Genomic DNA, 25,275 nt, shown 5'->3' with positions numbered 1-25,275 from the left:
GGCCACTAAGTCAAGCCTGGAGAAGGGGACTTATTTGCCCCTCTGCTCTCCACACTGCAGTCCAGAGTGAATGGCTGACCTGTGTGTATGCTGATATGTCCTGGCTGCCTTGGACAGTGATGAGGATTTTGAGGAAACAAAAGGGATGATTTTGCTTCAAAATTCAAGGATGGTTTTGAAGAGTCAAGCCATGAGTCTGTATCATAAAAACTGCTAGAAATAGACTACAATTAGACTATGATATAAAAGCAAAAATATTTTAAGCAAGTCTTGACAAATGCATTATTTGCCAGCATTGCTAAAGTAAACATGAATTAAAGTAGAAACTATCTGGATCCTTTATTTCTTCTATTTGCCTTTTACTTAAGGGCTTGAGGAAACTTATTTTTCTGTATTGCAGTTATATTTTAGAGCTTATTATGTCATCTTTTCCTTTCAAAAACAGTTAAATAATATGAGTGAAATATTTACTTAGCAAAAGCTGGTTTTCTGTAAATTATCCATTATTTAGCACTAGGTCTTGCATAGATTTATGGTGTCCATTACAGCAACTTAAACCCAGTATGCAGAGGCCCATAAATTGGTATGCTGCTTGTTTTCATGGGATGCTTATAAGATAAATGTTACTCAATCCTATGGCACCATATTCTTTTTTCATTTGAAGGACACCATGTATTTTATAAGTAAAATTCCTAAGCAGCACAAGAAATTCCACCTGAATATGAGGAAGAACTTAACTGTGCAGATGACCATGCACTGGAACAGGTTGCCCAGAGAAGCTGTAGAGTATCCCTCACTCAAGAATCATCTGGACACAATCCTGTGCCAGGTACACTACGATGACCCTGCAGGAGGCTGGACCAAATGACCCCTCTGTGGTCCCTTTCAACCTGACCCATCCTGTGGCCCACTAATTCTGTAGTGATGTGAGAATAGCTGAGTAGAATCAGAATTCCGCTGAATTTAATTAGAAACAGACAAATCAAACAGACTGCTTTTGTTTTGTGATAGTTGTGTATGGGATTATCCTGGGCCAAATGGTAAATTTATTGAAGCTACTTCTCTAAAGGAAGATAATAAATTCAGATTAAAGGCCTTCCAGTCTGCAACTTGTGTTCTTTTCAGTGAAAGCGACCACAGAACAAATCACGATTTCTCATTCTATGTTGGGTAATGCCACCTTTTAACTACGGTGCAAATGGTTATGCAAGGAATATCTTTGATAAAGCCGCTCTCCAAATTGTTACTCAGATAACGAGGAACACCATGTTACTTTACTGAACGTAGCAAAGCTTGTCTTTCTCAGACTGGCTTAATGTCAGCTGGGCGCTTCTATTTCTTGCCTTTAGTCAAGGGCACAAGGCTTGCCCAGTTAGTTTAGTTTCAATCCTCAATTCGGCACCTGATGCTCACGCATCCCGAAGGATCATCGCTCTACGCGGAATCTTTAAGGGGTTTTGCTCTCCCGAATTGTTCCGGGAAGGAGACACTGGAGGGCACCAGAGGCCGGGGATGGCGCCGGGCTCCCCGCGGGCTCCCTGCGGGGACAGCCGGGGACGAACCCCGCGGCAGAGCCGGGGCTGACGCGTCCCTGCCAGCCCGGGCCGTGCTGGGGCCGTGGGGACAAGGGGACAAGGGTGTCCCACTGGGAAGCTGGCGGCAGTACCGGGGGACAGGCGGAGGGAAAGCCAGCAAGTGCTTAGTTCAGCCAGCACTGCTGGTGGCTCCGGCCATACGGGAGGGGAAGAACATTCAAATCGAGAGTTATTGTGTCATGTAAAAATGTGCATTTCAGCAGTGGTCTGCCCACTGTCCCTTCTCTCATGTCTGCCCACTGTCCCTTCTCTCATGTCTATCTATTGTCTGTAAACATCCTGGGAGAAAAGATTCATACGTCTGGACAATCCCAGCAGGCTGGTGCCATGATCCTAAATAAGCAAAGTGCAATTCAACAACGATGAGGTGAAAAAACTCCCATTTGCTAAAATCAAAGTGCACAGCGATGCATAAGGTTTGACAACATTAGAATCAGGGACATGTTTATTGAATTCAGAATGAATTTGTGGTCACCGCAAGAGAGTACCATCCCTGCTTTCGCAGGGAAAAGGACATAGTCTTGACTGGGGAGGACATACATCTTTCATGGTTGGGACTCGGTTTGCATGTTACAGATACGTGATCTCACCATCAACCTATCTGAAAGTTCTTCAGTCTCCTCTGTCAGAGCTGTTCCAGTTTGAATACATAACTTAATATTTACCACCCTTGTAGGGTAGGAAATACATTTCTTTTCAGCTTCCTAAGCCAGTCTGCTAAATGCTGGACAAGTTCTTGCAAGAACATATTTTGTTTTCATCCCAGTGCAGTATGAACACATTTTTTAAATTACTGGCATTTAGCAGATGGGAAAAACAGTTATTTCCTATGTTGCTGGGAGAATGGTGCAGCCAACAGATTCCTGGCCCAGCTGCTGCTCTAAAGCTGTTATACTGGTCACTGCATACACTTGAGAGTTCAGCCAGTGAATTATGGTTTGCTATAATAAGAATATTTTGCTTTCCATTAGATCACACTCAGTGGAACAACAGCAAATGTACTGAAGCCACCAAAATGGCTCTCAGTGACATTTCAGGGTCCCTTTGCTTCATTGCTGGTGTCAAACAAGTTCTGGCAAAAGGACGGACACCTTGGCCACATTGTCAGAAGTAACAGATCAGCTCTTGTGAAGGAGGAACAGATGTGGCAGGCCAGGTGAACTGCACAGCACTGAGACTGCAAAGGAATCTTAACAAAGCTGAAAAAATGAAAGCAAAGATCGTAAATCATGTCTTAAAACTCAATGCAGAGCTCTCTTAAGGTGTTATGTGAGTAATAACACCCTAAGATGTTAGCAGCAGCTTGAATTCTTCTCACAAAATCTTTTGAAACAAAAGATACACCTGTCTCCTGGATGGAAATTGTTGCAGGGAATCACAGCAAAGAGACTGGTTCATGCAGCAGAAGCAGAGCAGGAGAATATGCCAGTTTGGGTCACTATCCAGAAGTGGGATCTGTTCATATGGGAAGTGTTCAAAGAATTCCCATAGGATCACATCTCTTTGGAAGGGCAGACCACTTAAAAAGGCCAGATCAGTCATGCAAGTCATGAAGCTGAGGAGTTGCAGGTATTAGCTGCTGTGTAAGCTAAATGCTTTCATATCTGCCACTGGTCCTTTGAAACACTGAGGACAACCCAAGGTCAGGAAGCATAAATTTAGATATCTATATATGCACAAGCTATTAAACCTTCAGTTACAGGCAGTACAGTCAAAGGTACACTGTCAGCCAATGCAGGCACATAAAGTGATTTATTTGGTCACCCACAAGTCCTGCTGTAGGATAACCCAAGTTGCTCCTTAGGCTTTACTGACTGTATTGGCTCGAGACAAGATTCACACATAAATGTCCAGCACTGCCTGTGTGCTGGGTGGGTGTCCTGTCTGGAATCCAGCCATCCCAAAAGGACATGGGTTTCCCTTATATTTTAAGTGCCAGGCACATCTCAGACTTCTTAAATTCATCCAAAGGCACGAACATTTAGGCAAATGAATCAAACCACTGGTTTCCACTGATCCATTGATCTCCACAGTCATAATATAGACAGCAAGCATGTTTATATCTTTACCTACATGTAGGCATGTTAATTTAAGAGCCTCTATCTTGATATTATCTGTTTTTCTCTGCCCTTGAAAATTTTGTTGGCTAAAAGTTTCATTTTGAGCCTGTTGTGTCTTTTAATTTTAGAAGCTCTTATGCTTTGTTTCACTCACCTGAAATATGTCCATCAACAGTTCACATTCTCAAGCCTTAACAGGCTGGTACAGAACAAATACATGTGCACACAGGTAGCACTAGAGACTGAATTTAAATTTTCCTAACTCTGGCTTACTTGTGTTTTTCCAGAAAATCCCTGGAAGGCAGCCTTGTGGCCCTCCTTCAGCATATGGGGACAAAAATTGTACTTATGGGGAGTTATGGGTGACATGGGAATTAATGTGTTCAAGAACATCAGAAAAAAACAGTAAAATTAGTTCAAAGGAATGGTCAGTGTTAATAACCAAGGACATGTATGGAAGCAGTCAGACTGGAAAATGCTGAGGGATGAGTTGTTCATTTATATCATGACCAGAAGGCCTCTGCTCCCTCTGCAAGAGGATGGCAACAAGGATGTGACATGGGCCATGCTTCTTTCCACTGTCCCATGAGGAAGATGAGGATACCAAACAGAAGTATCATGGACAACAGACAGCAACCTTGCTGAAGTTTTATGGAGAACAAAGCTTTTGAGGTTGAGATGAGGATCTGGCATTCACTGATCATCATGCAGCACTGGACTCTGGACCAAATTCTGGTCAAGATCAGCTTGGGAGTGATTGTTCCAGTTCATTTGTTTTGAACTTTTTCTCCCAGCCTGCATTCTTTTGTTTTTGCTGGAATGAAACACAAAATAAAATCTGCCTGACATTCAAACTGCTCTGCTGATGACTCACTGACCCACTCCATGGCTTTAAGGTAGCAACCAGCTCACTTGCTGTCTCATTTGTGCCTTCTGAAAAACAGGGTAATGAGTTTTTGCTGATAATGAAAAAGTGAACATTAATTGAATTGTTCCCAGAAAATAAATTACTAAATAAATATGCATTAACAAGTGATCCTGAGACAAGAATATTCTTGTGGGAGCAACTGCATTTTTACTGAGGCCAGTCTTGAATAACATCCTGCCTTACAAAAGGCTGAGTCACTGTGACAAAGCACAAATTGTTATTAAGGTGACTCTTTTCATTCAGTGGTATCACAGGGATCAGCAAATGATGTGGCACATTCTTCAGTTTCCTCCTTTTGTTGTTATCCATGGCTGCCCCTTCTGCAGGTACAGCTCGATCCTGCTTCTCAATCTCCTTCCACAAACAACTGAGTGCCCAGCTTAACCAGGCAACTTTGCAGGTCTCACCGTGTTTTAGAGACATTGTGGTAACAGCTTCCAGACCCTTCAGTTTAGAAGGAACACCACTAACATTCACACATTCAGGACAGAACTAGTACAACATTTATTTACTTGCATTACCGTAAATTTTATAGACACAGGGAGATGTGTTGACCAAGACTTTCATTTTGCTCAACAAAGAAAAGGTCTGAACAGAAGCACTTGGACTGGGAGCCATGAGGTAGAAAGTAACAGAAAACAGAAACAATCAATCTGAGGCAGCAGTTTCAGGATAGCAACCACTCAACCATCATCAAGACTTTAGCAGGCCTGAGGACTTTCAGAGAAAATAATTAGGTGGCCATGAGGTGTTTACAATGACTTTTTCAGAGAAGAGAGAGTGCTTCTTGGAAAAAGCATCAAAAGCATGTGTTTGAAAATTATCAGTTTGGAAATGGAAAATTACTAAATTGCATCATAAGCTGATCAGAGGTAGGGCGTGACCTCTAAATACTGACAGGGTTATTTCAGAAGTTGTTTTATCTGAGCAGTCACAGCACACAGAGCTGTGTTGAGTTCCTGGGAACAATCATTTAATTCCACAAAGAGTAAACCTGGTAAAGCCTGGTTTATTTTGACCTCATGTTTTATTTTCTTACCCGCCCAACACAATAACCTCTCCTAAAGCTCTTTATGACTTTCTCCTCACCTCAGCTGTGCTTCTTCAGCATGTTTCTTCTCATGACCTCTAAATACCACCTAGTTGAAGCTCTGACAAGGGACATGTTCTGTCTTGCAGTCTGATACCCACAGTGAGTGGCACAACCACTGCTGGTGAGCGCACACTTCAGCTTTGCCTCATTAAATTTCCTTTCTTATATAGAGACAGTCTTCAGAAGTCATGTAGAAAATCCCACTATTTTTCATCTCAGATGGTCATCCTAACGAAGCAGAAAAGAGAGAAAGGCACTCTTAGTCCATGATTCATCCTATCCCAAAATAGACATCTAAATCAGGCCATTTGAATCACGGTTCAACATGCCAGCTGGTCTCCACTAACTGTAAGGGCAACCAAAGGGATTATCTCAGATGAAGACATTGGTACTACAGAAGGCTAAACTTAGGTGAAATGAATCCTACTGTAATTCTTTTGAGCTCTGTGTCATTTCGTGATGTTAAAGACTGGTGGTTGGTTTCAAAGCTTTTAGAGTGGGATAGATGGATGGACACCGTGATTGCTGAGTCTTCCTTCATCTAGGCTGAAAAATCAAAAAATCTTCCCACTAGGAAGAGTGAGAAAACAAAAATATATTTGTGCATATTTTCACAGAGGAAGATGCTACATTTTCTACCACTTTTTTGAGCTCTCTCCATCTGCTCAACAGCCCCTGTACATGTGTGAGTTGTTAGAGCAAGGCACCTCAACACTGGTGTCACCACCATCTTCCCACCAGATAAAATCAATGAACATTGACAGCAAGTATCAACAAATTGCCCTCTTCCACAAAGGTGAAATTAGTTCACTTACCTTTTTGGTTTTTGTAAGTTTTTCCAGGAATTAATTTATATTTTTCTAGTTGGTGATAAAGGAAGTGATGAAAGAAAGAAGGTGAAAGAGTTATATTGGTTTCAACAAGATCAGAATATTTAGTTGTCCTGTATTGCAAAACAGAAAAAACAACAATTTACTAATAAGGGACCTTGAAACTTTTTCTTGCAATGCCCTCTTTTTAGGACAGCCCAAGTTTCCACATGCCTCTTTCTCCAACCCTGGAGCTAGACTGCAAAATCCCTACTATGGGCTAGTGTGTAGATGCAGAGGTGCTCCACAACTCTGACTTGGTTTCTCAACACACAAAGAACTCAATTTTATGCAACATCGTTGTGAAAAGCCATCCTGAACACACAGTTGTACAATAAATGCTCATGACTTACCTTGTGGGTGAAATTCTAGGACAGCTGGGCTTGGGGCACCTCCCAGCATGTCCTACACACCATTTTGCATATTCATCCTAGGTTGCCACATGCCCATCTCTGCAATTTTTGTGGCTGCCTGGGAAATGCTGTCTGAGGCCTCCTGCTCATGCTTCTCCAGCACTTCAATCCTGCTTGTGGCATGCTGTGGCATGGGGCTTGGTGGTCATGTGTGCACCAGCCCAGCACAGTAAGGACAGTAAGGACCAGAAAAATTTCACAAATGCTCACAGAGCTCTGCTGGAGGTCGGTGTCACTGTCCCCAGGTTAAGAGCCACCCCCAGGCTCAGCCATCCCACATAACCTCACCCTGTGAGGAAACACAAGCTCCCAGAGACCACCCTGCATCCTCCTCCATGGTCCCCTGAGAGACAGCTCTCTCCCTTCCCTCAAGCTCTGCCTCCTGTGGGCCCACATGTCCACGTGACTGGATGGAAAACCACATCACAACCCCGAGCCAGATTACAGCTGTGGTTTTGTTCCCATTGGCTGAGACTTCAACTGGATAATTCCTTTGTTGTTCAGACCAGGCTTGTGCAAACTCAAGGGAGAGGATAGGAACCAGCAGGAGGGAGGCAACACTATATCTTTTAGTGTCAATTCTGGCAAATGTTAGCTTAAAAATACAATTCCCATTCCTGAACCAACTTCTCAGCCCTAGCACAGCAATCCTTTTCAGCATTCTCTCCAAGAATGTGGAAGGCATAGCTGCTTCTGCAGCTGGGCCACCCAAGTCATACAGCCCTCAAAGAGCAGCTGTTGTTAGAACTGGAATGCAAACTGGAAGCGCCAGGAGAGGAGGTTCTGAAAGGGTTCACTTCAGACAAGTCACCAGGTTTGTGAAAAGCTAAACGAAGCAGTCAGCTGCCTGCATTGCACAGGAGCCTCATGGCAACCCTCATGAAACAGTACAGAGCTTTTTGTGTTATTATTTTAATTATGTTTCAAGTTAGTAGTGACTAAGCAACTTAAGAAACTCTTTTTCTTCCCTCTGCAAAAAGAATTAGTATCAGACCATGACACATGTGATGATGCTCAGTGACACAGGCAAGAGAGACGCAGACAAGGTGCTCTTCCTCCAAGAGGGCTCCTGAATCAGCCTGGCCCTGTGCTGGTGAACTCATGGAAAACGTTGCTGCTGCACAGTGACCTCCCCACAAATACTCTAAGGCTGCCTCCTATCTCTGTGCACCCCCTTCTCCCCACAACTTTGAAGTGCAATTTTAAAAAAAGTCACCTGAGTTTAATTCCTGAAACTACTTTTTCTCCTGAAACTGTGCAAGCTATGCTCTATGGAGTCCCATAATTCTGTTTACATCTGCATTTTCCACTTGAAGGTTTTGGAAATAATTGATAGTGCAGAATATTAAAAAACACCAAGTCGCCAGACAGAAAATACTTGCTGTAATTATCCTTTTTTCTGTTTTAGTATGTTTCCTACCAGTTTTGGTAGGGAAGTGGCAGAGTTGATGGCAGATTTGATCTGTCAATCCAAATGAGGATTAAAGTCATTTAGGAATAACAGGTGCCACCTGGGAAACAAGCAGAGGACTTAAAAATAATTATGGCTCAATGTATTCATCTTTGCATTCCAGAAGGCTCCCCTTGGTCTCTCCTGAAGATAATACATTAACACTAGGATGAAAAATTGGCATGCTGTTCAAACTTTTCACCTGAGACTGAATTATAAGTTACAGATGCTGAGTCATTGGTCTTTTTATTAGCTCAGAGAAATAACATATCACTCAAGGATAGAGACCAGCCAAATTTTTCCAAAGATAAGAAATTGATTCATTTTCTCTGAAAAAAAGAATTCCTTATCTTTCTGGCTTCATTTGGTGATACATCAACAGAAAACCAATATGAGATAATAAAAAGGATTTGTTAATTTATTTTCTTACAGAGTATTTGATCCTTTTAGATTATTTCCAATAGCATCATATTGGGTCAGAAATTCCTGACTACCAAGGAATTGGAAACCTGATTTTCACAGCATTGCTGCCATGCATTGATGTAACTTAGCATGGAAAGCACCCCATATTGACTATATATAACCATAGTATGGCCAAACAACAATACAGAAACACATGCACAAATTTTAATTGTTTTAACTCCAAGCAGCCTAAGATCTAAGCAGAGAGCAGACATTTTAGGGGAGCATGAGAACAGCTAAACATTTTTTAAATTCAGCTGGAATTGTTCAGGTTGACAGAGGGAGCAGGGAATGTGGTCAGTATTTTCTGAAATGCAGCATCTTATGGGTTTGTTGTAAAATAGTGGTGTTAAACTTTCAGAAGCAATGACCCTAGTGATGGGTCACTAATTAACTTACAGCTTGATCCAGGAGAACTCTTTTATTTGGTCAGTGCTTGCTGAAAAGCAACTAAATATTTCTGTTTATTTTTGGCAATTACATTTACTTTTGGCGCCATCCCCACAAATAGCAATGTTCCATTTCAAAGTTGCAGTATCTACTTTTAGATCTCTTAGTATTTCAAAAGGATGAGAATATTTAAAATAAACTACGTCCTTAGTGCAATCAATCAAATATTTCCCCATCAGCTAGGACAGTTTCTATCTTCTGAGTCCTCTCTCAGGTTTAATTCTGTTTTGGCTTCTGCTACCAAGTGGCTCTGTAAGTCTTGAAGAAATCAGTGTGCAAGTGGGACAGCTTAACAAATGCAGAAATCTGAGATGCAGGAACTTGCTTCCTTCACAAGTACAACATGCAACTGAATAGCAACTATTGTCTATTTTACAGTGGGCAAAATCATGTTCTATTTCTTAAGGAATTATGAAATCAGGACAGAAATGAATAATTCAGTGTTTTCTGATTGGTACCATGTACAAATCCGACATCAGTGTTTACAGGAAAAAGTGTCCAGTGGTTCTCCCCTGAAGTTCTTAATTTGACTTTGCAAGACTTCCACACAGCTGAAAATTTTCACTCTTGGTACCACTAAGAGTGCCCATAATTAGAAAATGTTGACAAAAATAGTTGTCGTTACTGAGAACAAGAAAAGACATAAAATACACCTTTTTTATGGAGGAGTTCAGTCACTGTTGAGAACATGACCAGGTGGGAAACATGCTATTTCCTAGGCTGACAGGACTACTGGTCCTTTGGATAGCTCTTTGATAACTTTGAATTTGATGAAGAATTTCCCACTTGGAAAGGTAAGGGTTGCACAATATAAGAAACTCCTCAAATTCCAAGGACACAACAAATATGGGTTGGAACTGCTGGGGGGGCCTTGCTCCTCCAGTCTGTGGAGATTTATGAACCAAGCAGGGACTGACAGACATGCCATCCCCACACAGTAAGGCTGCAGCTGCTCTGCTGGGCCAGTCTTATGCTCTTGTGAACGCTCCAAGGCGAGGATCAGCACATGGACCCAACGGATCACTACAAGATACACACTTATCACAAAGAAATAATGAAAAGCAAATACCAGACAGTTCTGTGCTCAGTTCATCTCGGCTTCTTCTGGAGTTGGGAATAAGCAAGTTTCATTTCTCAGCATATAATGTGTCAAAGGCAATGAGAACACAGATGTCTTAGCATCCTTGTGGCACAGACTCCCTGGGAAGGGCAGCCTGTCTCTGAGTGCAGTTCAAAGGGCAGAGGACATGTTATGAATCAAAAGGATCCTAACTTGCTGAGTTAAATGACATAAATGACAAAATGGGTAGTGTATTCAACCATGTATACAACCATGGCCAGAGGCCCCCACACACCACAGCCAAGCCTTTCCTTTGAGACACCCCTCACAAATGCCTTTGCTGCTCAAAAAGCAAACTGTGCATGGGAGGGGTGGTGTATTCATAGGAGGCCTGCATGTTCACCTTCCCAATTTTGTGAAACTATGAGGTTATTCACATACACTACACAAGCAAAAATGGCCCTGCGCTGAAAGAAATTTGTTATTGCAAAGCCAATACCTTTAATATCATGAAATGCCAGAATTAAGCTTGCCATTAATGTGACATTCTGTTGTGTACATATGATGATACACTTTTTAAATTAGACAACTGCATTGTACTTCTTTCAAGAGATCCCTACTTCATTCAGTACACAGGAACAGATGAGATTTATTAATGAGATTCTAGGCAGGATTTTTATTAGCACTGATCTTCTACACTCTCTTTTGTTTACTGAACTGACTCCCAGTACAGCTCTGAATAGGAAATTAAAAATGTAATATTTTTTGTAATTATTCTCAAAGTTCAAGTCAACTGCAGCTGAGTTCTATGACTCAGTAATCCAAGATGGTTAACTAAAAAATGCAGACTAAGCAAGCTGTGAAAACCTAGTTTTCATGTCTTGTGTCCTCAGGCTGTGTGAGATAGCCATGTCCAGCTGCATTTACTGTGGCAGTATTCTTACCCTCATTTAAAGTTCTCCACTCAACCCTAAAAGATGATGTTTCAGAGAGCAGCATATTTCAGCTCAACCCCAGAAAATACACATTTTTTACTCTCACTGGGCACAGTTACACCAATGTCCTCAGGCTGACTGTCGGATGTGTTTGCACAGTACAGACTACAAAGAATACCTGAAGGTATCACAGGGAAATATGAAGTTGAAAGCTTGAAATTCCCTCTGATCTATGCCAGCACAGACCACTGTATCCAATGCCTACATGCACAGACAAAGAAGAACTCCTTTCTTCAAAGGAAATCTGTCCACCTGAAGGACATAATTTTCCTTGAGTTTTGATTAATCTGTCCACTTGAAGGTGGACCATTCCTTCAGTTTTCCAGGAGACAAAACATGAGGGATGCATTTGTGCAACCAGAAGCACTGGGCTGAGAGCTGCCTGTAAGGCAGTGGCAACTGCAACATGGGAACCTTGACCTTCAGGCTGCCAAGAGGTCCAATATGGTATACCAAAGGAAAAAACCAGCACAAATAGCCCATTTGTTAAAAAAAAAAGAGGAAACCATAATCCATTTAAAGGTTTCACAGGAGAATACATTAAGGAAAACCAGCAAGTACCTTCTCTGTGTGGGTTAGCTCTTTCACCCATGACTTCATAACATACCAGCTCTAGGGTGTGTTTCTTTCAAGAAAGATGCAGGTTTTCACATGCAGATGCCCTCTTGAGTGCCTGGCATACTGCACCCAGCCTCCAGCCACAAGGCAGAAGACACAGAGGTCCACTAAGTCCTGTTTTGTGTCTTCAGCTCTGTGTGGATATCCTGGCCACCCTCTGCAGTTTATGTCCAGGCAACTGCCTTGTTCCCCAGCACACGTGGCTGCCCGTGTTTTGGCATGAACTGCCCTTGTGCATGAATTGCCCATGCAACTGATGCTCCCACGTTCCTGCCACTGCACCTGCCCAGCCAAAGCAGGGTGCCAGAGGCAACAGTGACTCATTGCTATGTTCACCCCAAGACATGCTGTGTGAGGAAGACAGGTTCTTGCTGTGTTTTGTTTATAATAGGGCTGAAGCTGTACTTCCCACAGAGCTTAAAAAGAGAGCAAGAAAGCCTCAGGTGACATTTCAAGGGAGGACAGCTTGGGAGGTGCCTTTTCTTTTAAACTAACCTCAGTAGAAGAATGAGGATATAATCAGATAAGTGTCAAAATGAATGATGAATCCACGCATCAGATAACTGACCCAGTTTTGAAAGAATATTGTACTTTATTATTTTAGATTGAAAAAACAGGATGGTTCAAAACTTAAGGGATTAAAACTGCCCCAACTGCAGCCAATGGAAATATTGTCCTTCACTTCAACAAAACCAGAAAATGTCTTCAGTTAATCTGGAAAAAAATTTGAAATGCTGGAGAGATTACTAGTTGCTGCCAACCATTAACTTTCCTCCTTTTCCTCCAACTGAATTATGCCAAATCTTTCATGGGCAGTATGTTTCATTGCCATTTACTTACTTGCTGTCTTGCTTTTCTATAGATTTTTGAGAGGAAGATGGAAAGCTGATCTGTTTCCAGAATTTATGACAGGGGAAAAAAACAGCTAAAAAATGAGGGGGGAAAAAAAATGAGAAAGAAAGCCTACCTTCAGCCCATGGAGCTGGCAAGAGACATTATCACCTGAAGAGAGCTGAGGGGCAAGCTTAAAATGTGCCACTACTATTGACCACCCTCCCTCAGAGCAAAGCCTTGCTGCTGGTGTCTCACTGATCTGCCACAATGCAGTTCCAGCTTTATCCACTGAGACCCACGCTGTGAAAGGCAAAACCATAACGACAAGGATAACATATATATGCAGGATGATGCTGGACTGTGCATGAACAGATTTTGGCCATTTGTTATTCAGGAGTAATGGCACTTCACCACAAAGAACATTAACCACATTTCCATTGCTGTAAAGCTCTTGCTTCATTTTAATCCTCCTCCTTTCCCTAGACCCAGATCCAGTCACATCCTTTGCATTATCTCTGTGCTCATCAGTACATTCATGCTTTGAGTCAACTCCATATGCTATCACAAATGATTCACCTTTTTTCCAGTTTAATATTCTTCCCAATTCCAGTAATTAGAATTGGCTTGGTGCAATTGGCAGGGTCAGAAAACACAAGCCAGTGCATGTAAGGGGATGTAGGCCAAGGCAAAAGGAGGACAGGGAGAAGGGCACAGAACCTCTTTAAGTGGAAATGAGCTGTCAGAAAATCTCAAGCCCAAACGTGTAACTTTACCTGTGGAGCTTTGCTGCAGACACTTTAATTCTTTGTTATGTGTCCTGCAGGCTTCTCCTAATAGCCATCTGCAGCCTGACAGTAATTATATAGCCTGGCTCAAAGGATTGAGCAATAATGTGATAAGGTGGACAAAAAGAACTCCAAGAGAAAGCTACCTTTTAAGTATGTTTAGAGGCCTAAAATGTCCAGTAGTATCTACTGAGGTGTATCCAAAGCACTTAGCCATCCCTTGAGAGTTGCACATGCCTGTTTAGTTGTAGCATCTTTGTCTCTGAGAATCTATCCCTTATCTCTCAACAACCTCCTGGGTCATTTAGGACTGAATCTTTCAGCAACAAAGGCTGAAAAATAAGTGTGGTAAGACCACCAAAGACCCTGCAGCCCAAGATCTATAGCTACTTCCAATAGTGCTGTTTATGCACCATGTGGAAGCAGCAGGGAGACAGCAGCTGGGAGCTGTTCCTTCACATAACTCAGTTTCTCACTGGGAAAATGCAGACCTATTCAGCTTATATTCCACCCATTTCCCAGTACCTGAAGCTCTATCCAGAAATACAAGCTGCCAAAGAAAGATAAAAATGGAATGTAAAATTATTCAAATACCTGAACTATTACATGGAAGGCCAATGTCATCTTTCTTGATATAGCCAGTCTATTTGCAAATTGGCAGTTCAGCCTCACTAATATTTGCTGAGCTAGCTAACAGCATTTTTCACTCAAGATGCCTGGAACATGTTTAGGCTTATTAATAAATTCAATCTTCTGTTACATGTAGTAATACACAGGTTTCTACTTGGGATTTTGAACAACTCTTTCATGACATAGTTAAAGCCTTTTCCTTGGTGGAGTGCCACAGAATTACACAGCTCTGATGAAAAAGAAGATTAAAGCACACTGGAGTCATGGGAAATTTGAGAAGAATAAAGGCTTCTCAGGGGGTGATCCACTGGACTAAAACCTGCATATGTACATACACTAAAAGGGAGGTTATAACCAGCATTAGACTGAATTATTTTAAGCATGGAATCTTTTGGCTGTATCTGCTGTTCTTCCTTCTTGCTCTGCTGCTGTATGCCCCCAAGAGCCTGCACTGAGGGAACCTTGCAGCCTCCTCTGCCTCTTTGTCCCAAGCATGGATCTGTGCAGGGCACAAACCCAACAATGCTGCCTTGGTGCTGCTACCCAAGAGCCATGGCTTTGGAAAGAACCAGCTGGCAGCAGGAATCCAACAGGCAAAACCTGGGAATTCTGGTGTCAGCACCACGGAGCGTGGGAGAGCTGCAGGTTTGGCAAGCAGATGATTGCTCTTTTACACAACTGTGCAAAGTACAGTTCTTGTGATAAAACATTACAGTTCATGACAGGTTATTTGGGGCAAGGGTTACATTTCCCTGAGTCTTATCTTGCTGCCTGATGCATTCTTTGGCAGAAATGGGAATTTGGACAAAGATTAAAGAAGTTACAGATGTGAACAACTGGGTTACCACATGGAGGCTGTATTGCTGTTACTGGCAGAATTAGGAGAGGTAGAAATGTGAGGCCTATAATCATTTACAGGCATAGAGAGAAACCAGGCAGTTATTTTCTATAACCCTCAAATACTAGAACAATGGAACCTTGGGGAATTTGGTAATGGGAAGCATGGTTTGGGTTCCAACTCTTACCTGGCAGTGCAGCCCACTGGCTCTGCTTTTATTACCCAGCCTGTAAAAAAACTGGAGATTGAAAACTGGTATTAAAAAAGATATAAAAGCTGATACTAATGCATCTTACTTAGGAATTCTACTATTTTTTTCACTAAGGATCAGTACTTTATTCTTAGCTGCTAAACTTTATATAAAAAATATGCTACAGCTTGAGTGTGGCAGGAAAGATGAGACAGTTGCTAAAGAGAAAAATATTATTTATTCTGCTTTTCAACTAACTTTTGAATGCTCCAACCCACATTTAACTAATATTTGTGGGTTTGTGGATTCTTTTCAGATGTTGATGATGGAATTAGGACTTTTAAGCCTGTTGTCCTTCAAGAGGATACATGTGTGCAAAAAAAGTGCACACACCTACACTCCTGCCTGTGGTGGGAATTCAAGTAACCAAGGAGCTCAGTTGCTTTGTTAAGATGCACACTCTCAATTCAGGCTTTTGTAAAGCTTAATTATCAACAGAGTCTTTGGAAGGACTTTGCACTCAGCCCCTGTTTTTCTTATGTCTAAAGGAGATCTTCACAGCTTGTGATACTCACAGTGAATGAAGTGATGCATTAAAGACAACACCTTGACATGCAGAGAGGATGAGAAGGCAGCCTTCAGCTCTGCTATCAAGCACCTGGCCTTCTTTTATTTTATATTACACAGGTATCCACTAAAAAAAAAAACAAACACAGGTCAGCCTATGGAAAAGAATATAAAGATAATCCTATAATAAAGGGTCTCCATCTTAGAAGATGCTGGAAAGAAAATAAACTGGAAAGTAATTTGGAAGTTCTTGCTTTGTATCTTGTGCACGTCATCAAAGAGCCTCTTTAGGACAGATTTGGACACAGTGACAGCTGAATTGGTAGGAGAGTGCACCTCCAAGGGAACTGGTGGTGGCAGGAGAAAAAGGTGAACAGGATGCAATGGGCATCAGTCACCATGCCAGACCACTCTGAGAGGGAGCAGCTCAGCAATGTGCACACAGAGTAATTCACATACTACAACTGCTATTACTGCCAGCAGCATTCATGGCCTGATTAGGTATGCCCAAGTCAGACAAGGTACCATAATCATGTCCTGTCCACAGACACAGCAAAAGAATATGTGGGCTACTCAGAAGTGAGAGTTCCTTGCAAAAGGAACATGCTAATAAAGACCAAAATGGTGAAATAATGTCATTTTATTCACTTTTTACATAAACGCATGAAACTTTATAGAATGAAATGCACAATTCATCCTTACTGAAGTAAAAAACTCCAACCCTCAAAACCAATGGTTATCAATAAAAATTCCCCAAAAAATTCCTAGAAATACACCACTTAAGACTCATGCTACTACAGTCATTTCTACATCAGGCAACAGCAAGAAAAAGAAATTTTAAAGCAATACTGACAAGCCACACCCATGTCTCTCATACACAAATTGAGAAGTTGGCTTGGAGAGGAATAAGCATTATTAGTTAGACCAGAATAAGTCCCCATTAGTCATATTCCTCAATGCATAGCAGCAAGACTTTAACTGGAAGATACATCAGAAGATCCTTCATTTGAATCTTTTCAGTGTCCTGACTTCCTTCTCTCCCCAGACAGATCATTTAATCCAAGTTGCTAGTCAGCAAGACTTTCTGCATCAAGAAATAATTGACTGAGCACAGGTCTCTCCAGTGCCTCAGGAAATCTCTGGAGGCCTCCTCACTCTCCTCACTCAAAAGGAAGCAGATACTGCATCTGCTGCTCACCTGAGTCAATTATACTGGACACAAGTGCCTATCATAAATTATAGACCTGGAAGCATAAAAATATTTGGTAAAAAAAAAATAAATTTCTACCAAATATACCATTCGAAAACTTTGGAAGACGATTGTTTCATTTGAAGCCTTTTCATTTTACTCAGAGAATAACCCAATATACAGCAATGCGAGCTCAAAAATTACCTTGAACAAAGCTGCTTTAAATTTTTTTTGCAGATGATTCATGAAGTAAAACAAATCTTTCTTTTTTCCTTCTAATAACAGCCTCATCACAAGACGTCTCCTCGTTACTTATTACTTTTAATGACAGCCAGTAAAAGAAAGGATTCTGTAGGAGTGGCCTCACCTATGAGTCTACATATCTTTCATCTCTCCCAGCAGGTATATTCTCAAAGAGCCAAGCTACTCTATTTAGATTTAGTGGCAGCTGATTTGTACAGCTTTGCAGCTACACAAAACAAGAAGTGACTTATCCTCTGTGGAGAATGACAGGAATGTGTCAAACAACTCCTTGCTGTGCAAGTTGCAAGTCACATGTTCTCCTCCAATCAACCTACTAAATTACTGGTACACCAGCCCTTCCCCTCAACTATTTCCTTTGAACCTTTCAGAAAAGGTAGTTAAGCCTTGGGGCTGGGGATATGGGTACAGAGTAAACCAGTAACATCATCCAAAGTACTGCCTGTATGTTCAGAGAAGCTTTTTTTCATCTTAAGTGTATTTGAAGTAATTATACAAGATACTCAGTGTACTGGAAATAATTATACAACATTAAGCATGTGGGCAGATATTATACAATGGTGGTTTGTCTTGAAGTCATATTTTAGGTGATGTGCAAATGAACATTTCTGCATGTGATGCTGTCAACTTTAGAATGGCTTAGTCCTCCACTATGGATCACCCCACACTGCCAGAACACATACATTAGAACTGGAGGGAAAAGGCTTCAGCTGAAGGTGGTGAACACTTCATAAACAGAGCTGAACTTGTCACACCATTATGCTAGAGACTGCAGCGTGAGAAGAGTTTACATCTTTATGAGTTTTACTGGTGCAAAAGGAAAATACCTTGATTTTCTGTTACAAACAATGAATTAGCTCAATAGTTGACGAGACTAAGCACGCAGGACTGGAAATAGAGCAGATATTGACACTAAAAGAACACAAAAATAAGCTGAGTTTAAATACTGAGAAAGACAAGACACTGAAAACGTGCTTTTGAATTGCAGGTCAAAGAGTAGTATTAGTGGTCAGCTGAAGAGTACAGACTGCAGAATAGCAGCGTGCAATATAATAAAATTGATCTTAATTTCAAAATTTTTTGTATGTTGCTGGAAACGTTTACAGAGCGTTATACACCAGCACACCCAAAGCAGCTGGGATTATACCAAATACCCAGTTTTCTTCCAGAAAAGTTTCTCAGTAACACAGGGCTCTTGCTGTCAGCCAAGTGAACTGAGAGCATGCACCCTAAACAATATAGACACCTTGGCTCAGATTCATAAGATGACAACATTAACTTTGATTTAATACAACAAGGTTTGCTCCAGACCCAGGTTCACTGCCCCAAGAGCTAGAAAGGGGCTGACACAGCTGTTGGCTATTAGGTGCTCCTTGTCACTGCCAGGACTGCTGAGGTGCTTCAGCTCTAACTCAAATCTGTGGAAAAGCTGAGGCTGGATGGCAGCATGATGGCACAAATATGGTATCTTGATATTTTGGTGAAATTGCCCTCCATGAAACATGCAAGGCTTTGTCCCCTTAGTTCTGAAATAAAGTACAATTTGGCTTTCACATGAGGGATATGCCTCATCAGACTCTACCATTGCCAAGTGTGAGACTTTTGGCCTCTTGATGATTCAAAAATAAAAAAGGCTATGGGATTTTTTAGCTAGAAGAAAAGACTGTTTTCTTGTCCACCAAACTAAGTCAACCAGCCATCTCCAGATCTACTATAGGACAACAGCACTGCTTTCAATCAGGCCAGCCTGTACAATTTCTGTCAAAACCATGAGTTTTTTTTTTTAAATCATGAGCTCCTAAAAACCAGTGCATAATAAATTGTTTGTAATTTTAACTATTACTCCTTGTTCTGTCGGTGCTGCCTTTTGTGTAGAAACTTATGCCATTAAAATACTTTTGAGTCGTTTTACTTTAATATTTAGTATGTTCCACTAATGTGTTTCAGTTTTGTTATTCTATTATCTTGGGAGCTTATTCTATCCTTTAGGCACATCATATCCTGGAATAAGACAAACAGTTCTTGTAAGTATAGTCATTCAGTCAATGAAATATCTAATAATACAGTTCATCCATTAGTGGCTATATTACAATTTAAATACCTTACTAATTCTCAAAGCATTGGTTTATCAGTACCAGCCCTGCGGCCGATGATGAGCTTTGTGAATGTAACAATAAAAGTCCAGGAGTAATGAATTTCTGCTTCTCAGCAGTGAGAAACTTTCCCTTCATGTTAACGTTCAGCCTTTGGTCGCTTAATTTAGTAAAGATTTAACACTAATAGGCCTTCCTTCTACTTTTTATGGACTGTAAAATACACGCTTTGACACGCCCCCGCATTCTCTTTCCTGACACAATGCTGTTGCAATTCCCTCCAGAACAACCCCCGGGTTACAAACTCATTTTCAACATCTTCACGGGCTGGGCTTACTGCTTGACACCACAGCACGAGGGTTCTGCAGCCGGAGAGATGCAGAGGAGAATCCACGGGGGATGAGGGACAACCTCTCTGGACTTCACCCATTCCGAGCATCACGTTTTCCCCTGTGCTCAGATCTGTAAAATACACAGGAGCGTTCGCACACTGTCCACGCATTGAGGCCTTTCAGTCAGGACCTTTATTTTGGCACTCTCAGGCCCACAAGGGTCCCTTTCCCCCCGGAGCACCAGCCCGGCCAGACGTGCCCCGTCCTGCCGGGGGACACCCTCCCGCCGCCATGTCGCCTGGTGCGGGCGAGCGGCGCCTCCTCCCCTGTGTCCGGGGCGAGGGCCGGGCGTTCGGAGCAGCGGCGCTCACGGTTGCCGCCGGTGACCGGGTCTGCCTTCCCGGACTCGCTCCCTCGCCCATTACCCGGCTGCTCCGCGCCGGGAGCGCCCTGGGCCGCCAGGCCGCGCTCAGCCCCGCGCCCGGCACGGCGGGGGCGGCGCCTGCCGGCGGAAAGTGCTGAGTCACGGCCCTGACGCGCGGCTGCCGTCACGTGCGGCGCCGGGCTCGGTCCCGTCGCGGCGCCGAGCGCACCCGCGGTACCGAGCGCACCGCGCACGGGCGCACCCGCTCAGCTCCGCTCGCCTCCTCGGCCTGCCTCCCTCTCTCCCTGCCAGCCGGCATGGGGCTGCTGTCGCAGGGCTCGCCGCTGAGCTGGGAGGAGACGCGGCGGTACGCGGAGCACGTGCGGCGGCACGGCATCCTCCAGTTCCTCCACATCTACCGCGCCCTGCGCGACCGCCACAAGGACGTGCTCAAGTGGGGCGACGAGGTGGGTGAGACCCCTTGGAGCGCGGCCTCCGCCGCGGCCTCCGCCGCCCCTGTGGCGGGCGCAGGTGCCGTTCCGGTGCGGCGCGGGTCGGGCCGTGCTGCCCGGAGCGGGCCCGGCCGCTCGGCCGCGGTGGCCCGGCGGGAGGGGACGTTGCGGCTGCCCGGTGGGGCTTTGTTTACCTCGCGCACACGCACCGCTCGCCGCAGTTCGTTGCGCAGCACGGCTGCCCCGCTGTTACCGCGGGTCTGAAACGCCAGAACAACTTTGAGCGTTTCCGCCTGGCACCGCTCGGTTGCCCGGGCAGCTCCTCGGGAGGTGTATTCCCGGGACGGCGATGCTCGGCAGCACTCGCTCTTGCTGCGGAGTTTGTTTATGCTGACTTGATGAGTCTGAGTAAAGCACGTCTATGCCTCGAGTCCAAGCCAGTGCCTGCTCGGACTCAGACTCAGGTTTTGGGAGTAAAGTGAGGGAAGCAGGAGCGGGGGTGGGCGGGCGGCTCTGCACTAGCAGCCCTGTCACCGCGTTCCTCCTGTATCCCTGAAAGGGACCTGCCGAGCCCTGCTTTATCCCGGAGTTTCTTGGGCGTTTCGTACGAGTCAGCCTGCCTTCTGAACAAGGTTTCGGATGATCGCTTGGGTCATGACTTGAACTTTGTTACAGGTGCTTTGTGCCCGAGGACCGTAACTTTAGTCACAGGTCTTGGGTGTGCTGCCTTGTAAACCTGCACTCATCTGTGCCACAGCCTGACGGCGCTCTACAAGGAGCAAAGGCTGCCTCCTCTATTCATCAGTTCCCCAGGACACAGGGAGCAGCTTCACATGCTATGCTAGAAGCTGTCCTTGTCCGCGGTGTTGGTGAAGTCCAGCCTTGGTCACTTGAAGGTGTTCTAGATGCAGCTGCAGGGAAGTTGGAAGAGCAGAGTAGGATACAAGCAATGTGGGGACTTGGCCATTGCACCTCTGTCTCATGTACAGTTTGCTTTTTGAACAGCAAAGGCATTTGTGAGAAAATTTCATTCAGGTAATAGCAGCTGCTCACAGATGCTCTTTGCCAGAGGAGAATGCTGATCACTCTTCTCAATGTGTGCACTCTGAGGGAACTTCTGTCTTAAAGTCAGTTCTTCTTTAAATGAACCCCTTTTATAATTCACATAACAGCCGGGCAAGCATCAGCACCCAGAAGCTGCTTCCATGAGTGAGTGGGGGCTTGGCTTCTAAAATCTGTTTAATGAGAGTATGTGTAGTCTACGCCACAGAGTTTTGCACCTAGAGTGGTGTGGACTCAAAAAGTTTAAATACACTTTTATCTATCCTTATCTGACGTTTGTGTTCCTGCATGTCTTGTATGACTACAGTTATGCTGACAAAAGAGCCTCACAGTCTTGAGTCTGGGAATATCAACAGTCTTCCTTTTGCTCTGAGACTTAGCTCAAGGGTTTTCTCATTAATCTTTAAGAGACGCTGCTCATTTTTCAATGGGTGTTAGATTTTAGTTGTCCTTGCTTTCTCAGTGTGAGATTTCACAAGATAGTTAAGGCTGATCTACTAGCAAGCTGGTTCAGCTTCCTTCCCCGTATTCCAGGCTCCTATTTCTGCTGCCTGCCTTGTGTTGTTACTGGCCAGCTGAGTTCAAAAAGTTTACCCTGGAGAAAACTCTTCTTCCATTCCATTTTTTAGGGTGGTTGGTTTTCTCAGCAGAGCTTCAGCTCTTTCACAGGTAGGCCCAACAAGCTCTGCTTAATGTGAGGGAAGTACCAGGAGTGTGTGGAGGAAAGGGTCGAGTACAACCAGCCCCTGCAGCACCCACAGCCGATCACTTGGTAATCTCAGATGTATGGTGAGGCTGGACTCTGGGAGCCTCATTTTTCCTTTGGCCCTGGGACCCTACTGAGCAAAGTGTTTATGCTCAATAAATAGTGGAGCATAATGTCAAAGGAGATTCACAGTTCTCTCCTACCATGCCCCAGTGTGGCAAGAGGCAGGATTTTAAGAGCAGTATCATTGCAGACATTAATTTGGTAAGGAGCTCAGAGCTGTATTAGAAATGTCTGTGGACATTTTGGGAAGGTCAGGTAACCTGGTTCACTGTCTACTTCTTTATTTTAGCAAATGCTAATAAACTCAGGTGTGGCAACTTTGTTCTGCTGTGTTATGTGGTTATATATTTTTATGTAACATAGCATTTAGGAGTGTGTTAATGGACCAGGTACTTGTAGCCAGTCTGCTCTTGTGCAAACACAAAACTGTACCTCAGTCTGTAGCTTACTTGAGCTGTGCTGTGGATAGGCTAATGCAGAGGGCAGTGCCTTTGTTTTCCATTTTTCCTCTCAGGTACCTAGTTGTTAGAAAGTGGGGCCACATTTATATGCAGCTTAGATGAATCAACCGATTAATTGGACTGTTCTAATAAAAAGTCTTGTTTGCACTTTGACCTTAATGTATGAAGTCATAGCCTGAGGGTGTTTAATTGTTTTAAAAATTTCTTGAAGATAGAAATCAAGAATGAAGATGACAGTCCTCATGTAGTGGTAGAGATAAAATCAGAATAAACAAAATTACTTTTGTGTGTCTGTGACCGTGTTTAGTGAAAAATGTATCTTGTATATTTTTTTTAAGGAATGTTTATGAGAAGAGACTCAACTTCTGTAGCACATGCTGAGTTTGTCTTTCAGGGTGTACGTGTGAATACCTGAAAGGTTGTTCTCCATCTAAGTGATGCCATTGTGAAAAGGAAATACTGTGTTTGCTCACAAGTGTAGATACCAGCCTTTACTTTGGTTTTGTTTTCGTTAGGACTCCCACTTCTCAGTGTGTGTTGTAAGACTCATTACAGAGCTGTGGGGGTCCCTTGGGGTGCTTGTAACCTCCTAAGGACACCATTCGCTGGGGTGCCAAGGGAATGAAACTGTGGGGAATTACCATGTACTGTTTCTTGGGTGTAAGACAGGAGTGTTAAGGCTAAGTGCTAACAGAGCACGATGGTGGCATCTGTTTTGAAGGGAGTGAGACAGCATCACAGCTTACATTGCAGAGTAGCATTCCCTGGTGCTCCCATCCTCTCCTGAGTAAAGAGCTGTAAAGGTCAAAACACTGGTTCTGCTGCCTTTGGAAAAGTCAGCTCTTTTGTTGCTTGCTGTGTTAATAGAACTAAGAGCTGTTGTCTCTTATAGAGTAAGTTCTTTTTCACTCCATTTTCCACAACCATGAAGCCTTTGCAATGGTGAAAAACAAAAGCCTACCAAATATGTAATGGAGTAAGCCTTGCTCTAACAAAAGCTTTCTAAAAGTCTCCTTAAATTTGCATTTGCAGGTAAAGGTCTTCTGCCTCTTAATCATCCTTCTACCTCATTTAAAACTGACAGTTGACCTCCCTGTTTATACTTGACTTCTCCTGACTGTGGAAATACAAAACAGTGAACTGTCTCATTATCCCTCATCAAACTCCGCCTTACTTTCATTGCCTTAATGCTCACAAAGTTTGGGCAACAATTACATCTGCTGGTGAGACCCTGTCATGCTAACAACAATCTCCTTGTGTTCTCATCTTCCTCTTCCATCCAGTAATGTATGCTTGACCTCCGGGTTGCAGAGTTGTGATCATTATTTATTTTTTTTGTGCAGCAGAATCAAAAACCTTTTCAGTACTGTTTCAGAACTCCAGTACAGTTAGCAGATACTATGTGAAACAATTAGTTTGTGCAGCTTGGCAGATGCTAGCCTATTCATCTGCTTCCTAGCTTTTATCCCAAAAAGTTCCCTTCTGTGCCAGTGTATTATTAGTCTCCTGTGCTGTTTGGCATCTCTTGTCTGCTGATTGCATTCTTCTAACTGACGGGTGTTGCTTAAATTTCCCTTTGGAGCTTAATGCGGACACTTGGATCAGGCAAGTGGAATGGCTGGCCCTTGGCAGGGCTCACTGCTGCTACTTTGTGCTGAGCATGCACACAAGTGTAGAGTCTCACAGCATTTCACACCAAACTACATATACATGTGTATTCACATGTGCATGTGATACTTGTCTGCCACAGTCTGTAAAGACTGGCAAGGAGCTGTTTCAGCATTAGAAAATTCTGAGAAAGGTGTGCCAGAAGGAGATTTCTCAGAAGGAAGAGATTTAGAAAGCAAGCATGGGCAAAACGTGACAGTTTTATTTTAAAGTACATGTGAATGAAGTAGAAATCTGACTTGCTCAGCCTTGTTTAGTGAAATTGGACATAATGACACTTTTGTTGTGTATGAGTCTTGTTCCCATCAGTGTAGGGACCTAGCACACAGTAAGCATCTTCAGCTTTTTAAGTTGTTTTCTTAATGGAAGCTTAAAGTGAAATTTTGACGCCTTTAAATAATGATTTGATAATGCTGTGTATGAGGCAGCATGACAAATGTACCACTGCACTGCTTGCAAGTTGAAGTCTTACTGCGTTAATTCTGGTTTGGTTTTGGTTTGTTTTCTTTCCTTCCTTTTACCTCTTTCTCAGTCCTCTTTAACCTTCTTTTGATCTTTCTTCTGTACACTCAATTAATTCCTCTCCTTATCTTTTAGTTTTTGAATTATACCTTGTAAATAAGTTAAATGAGAACTAAAATGAACATGTGCTAATCAGCACTTCCTCATGCAAGAAGCAAAGCAGCCCTTCTCAGGAGCTAGGAGAGGCCAGAGGTTTCTTACCAGAATGTCCCAAAGGTGTTGCTTCTGATTAGAAGATGCATGACTCTCTTGAAAGCTTTCTCCT

The 25,275-nt window shown here is 43.1% G+C and overlaps 1 protein-coding gene across 1 annotated transcript in view; it reads left to right on the top strand.

Annotated features, from left to right (window-relative positions):
• Positions 1 to 20,250: 20,250 nt before the first annotated feature.
• GCLC (glutamate-cysteine ligase catalytic subunit) overlaps positions 20,251 to 25,275 on the top strand; it is a 37,176-nt gene continuing 32,151 nt past the window's right edge. The window contains exon 1 of the mRNA XM_030945803.1: positions 20,251 to 20,543. Coding sequence (XP_030801663.1) covers positions 20,394 to 20,543 — 150 coding nt within the window. The 5' untranslated portion in view covers positions 20,251 to 20,393. The remainder of the gene's footprint in view (positions 20,544 to 25,275) is intronic.

Source organism: Camarhynchus parvulus, chromosome 3, assembly GCF_901933205.1.
Source record: "Camarhynchus parvulus chromosome 3, STF_HiC, whole genome shotgun sequence".
Lineage (NCBI taxonomy): Eukaryota > Metazoa > Chordata > Aves > Passeriformes > Thraupidae > Camarhynchus > Camarhynchus parvulus.
Note: the sequence above shows the minus strand (reverse complement) of the source record. Positions and strands in the feature narration are given on the sequence as shown.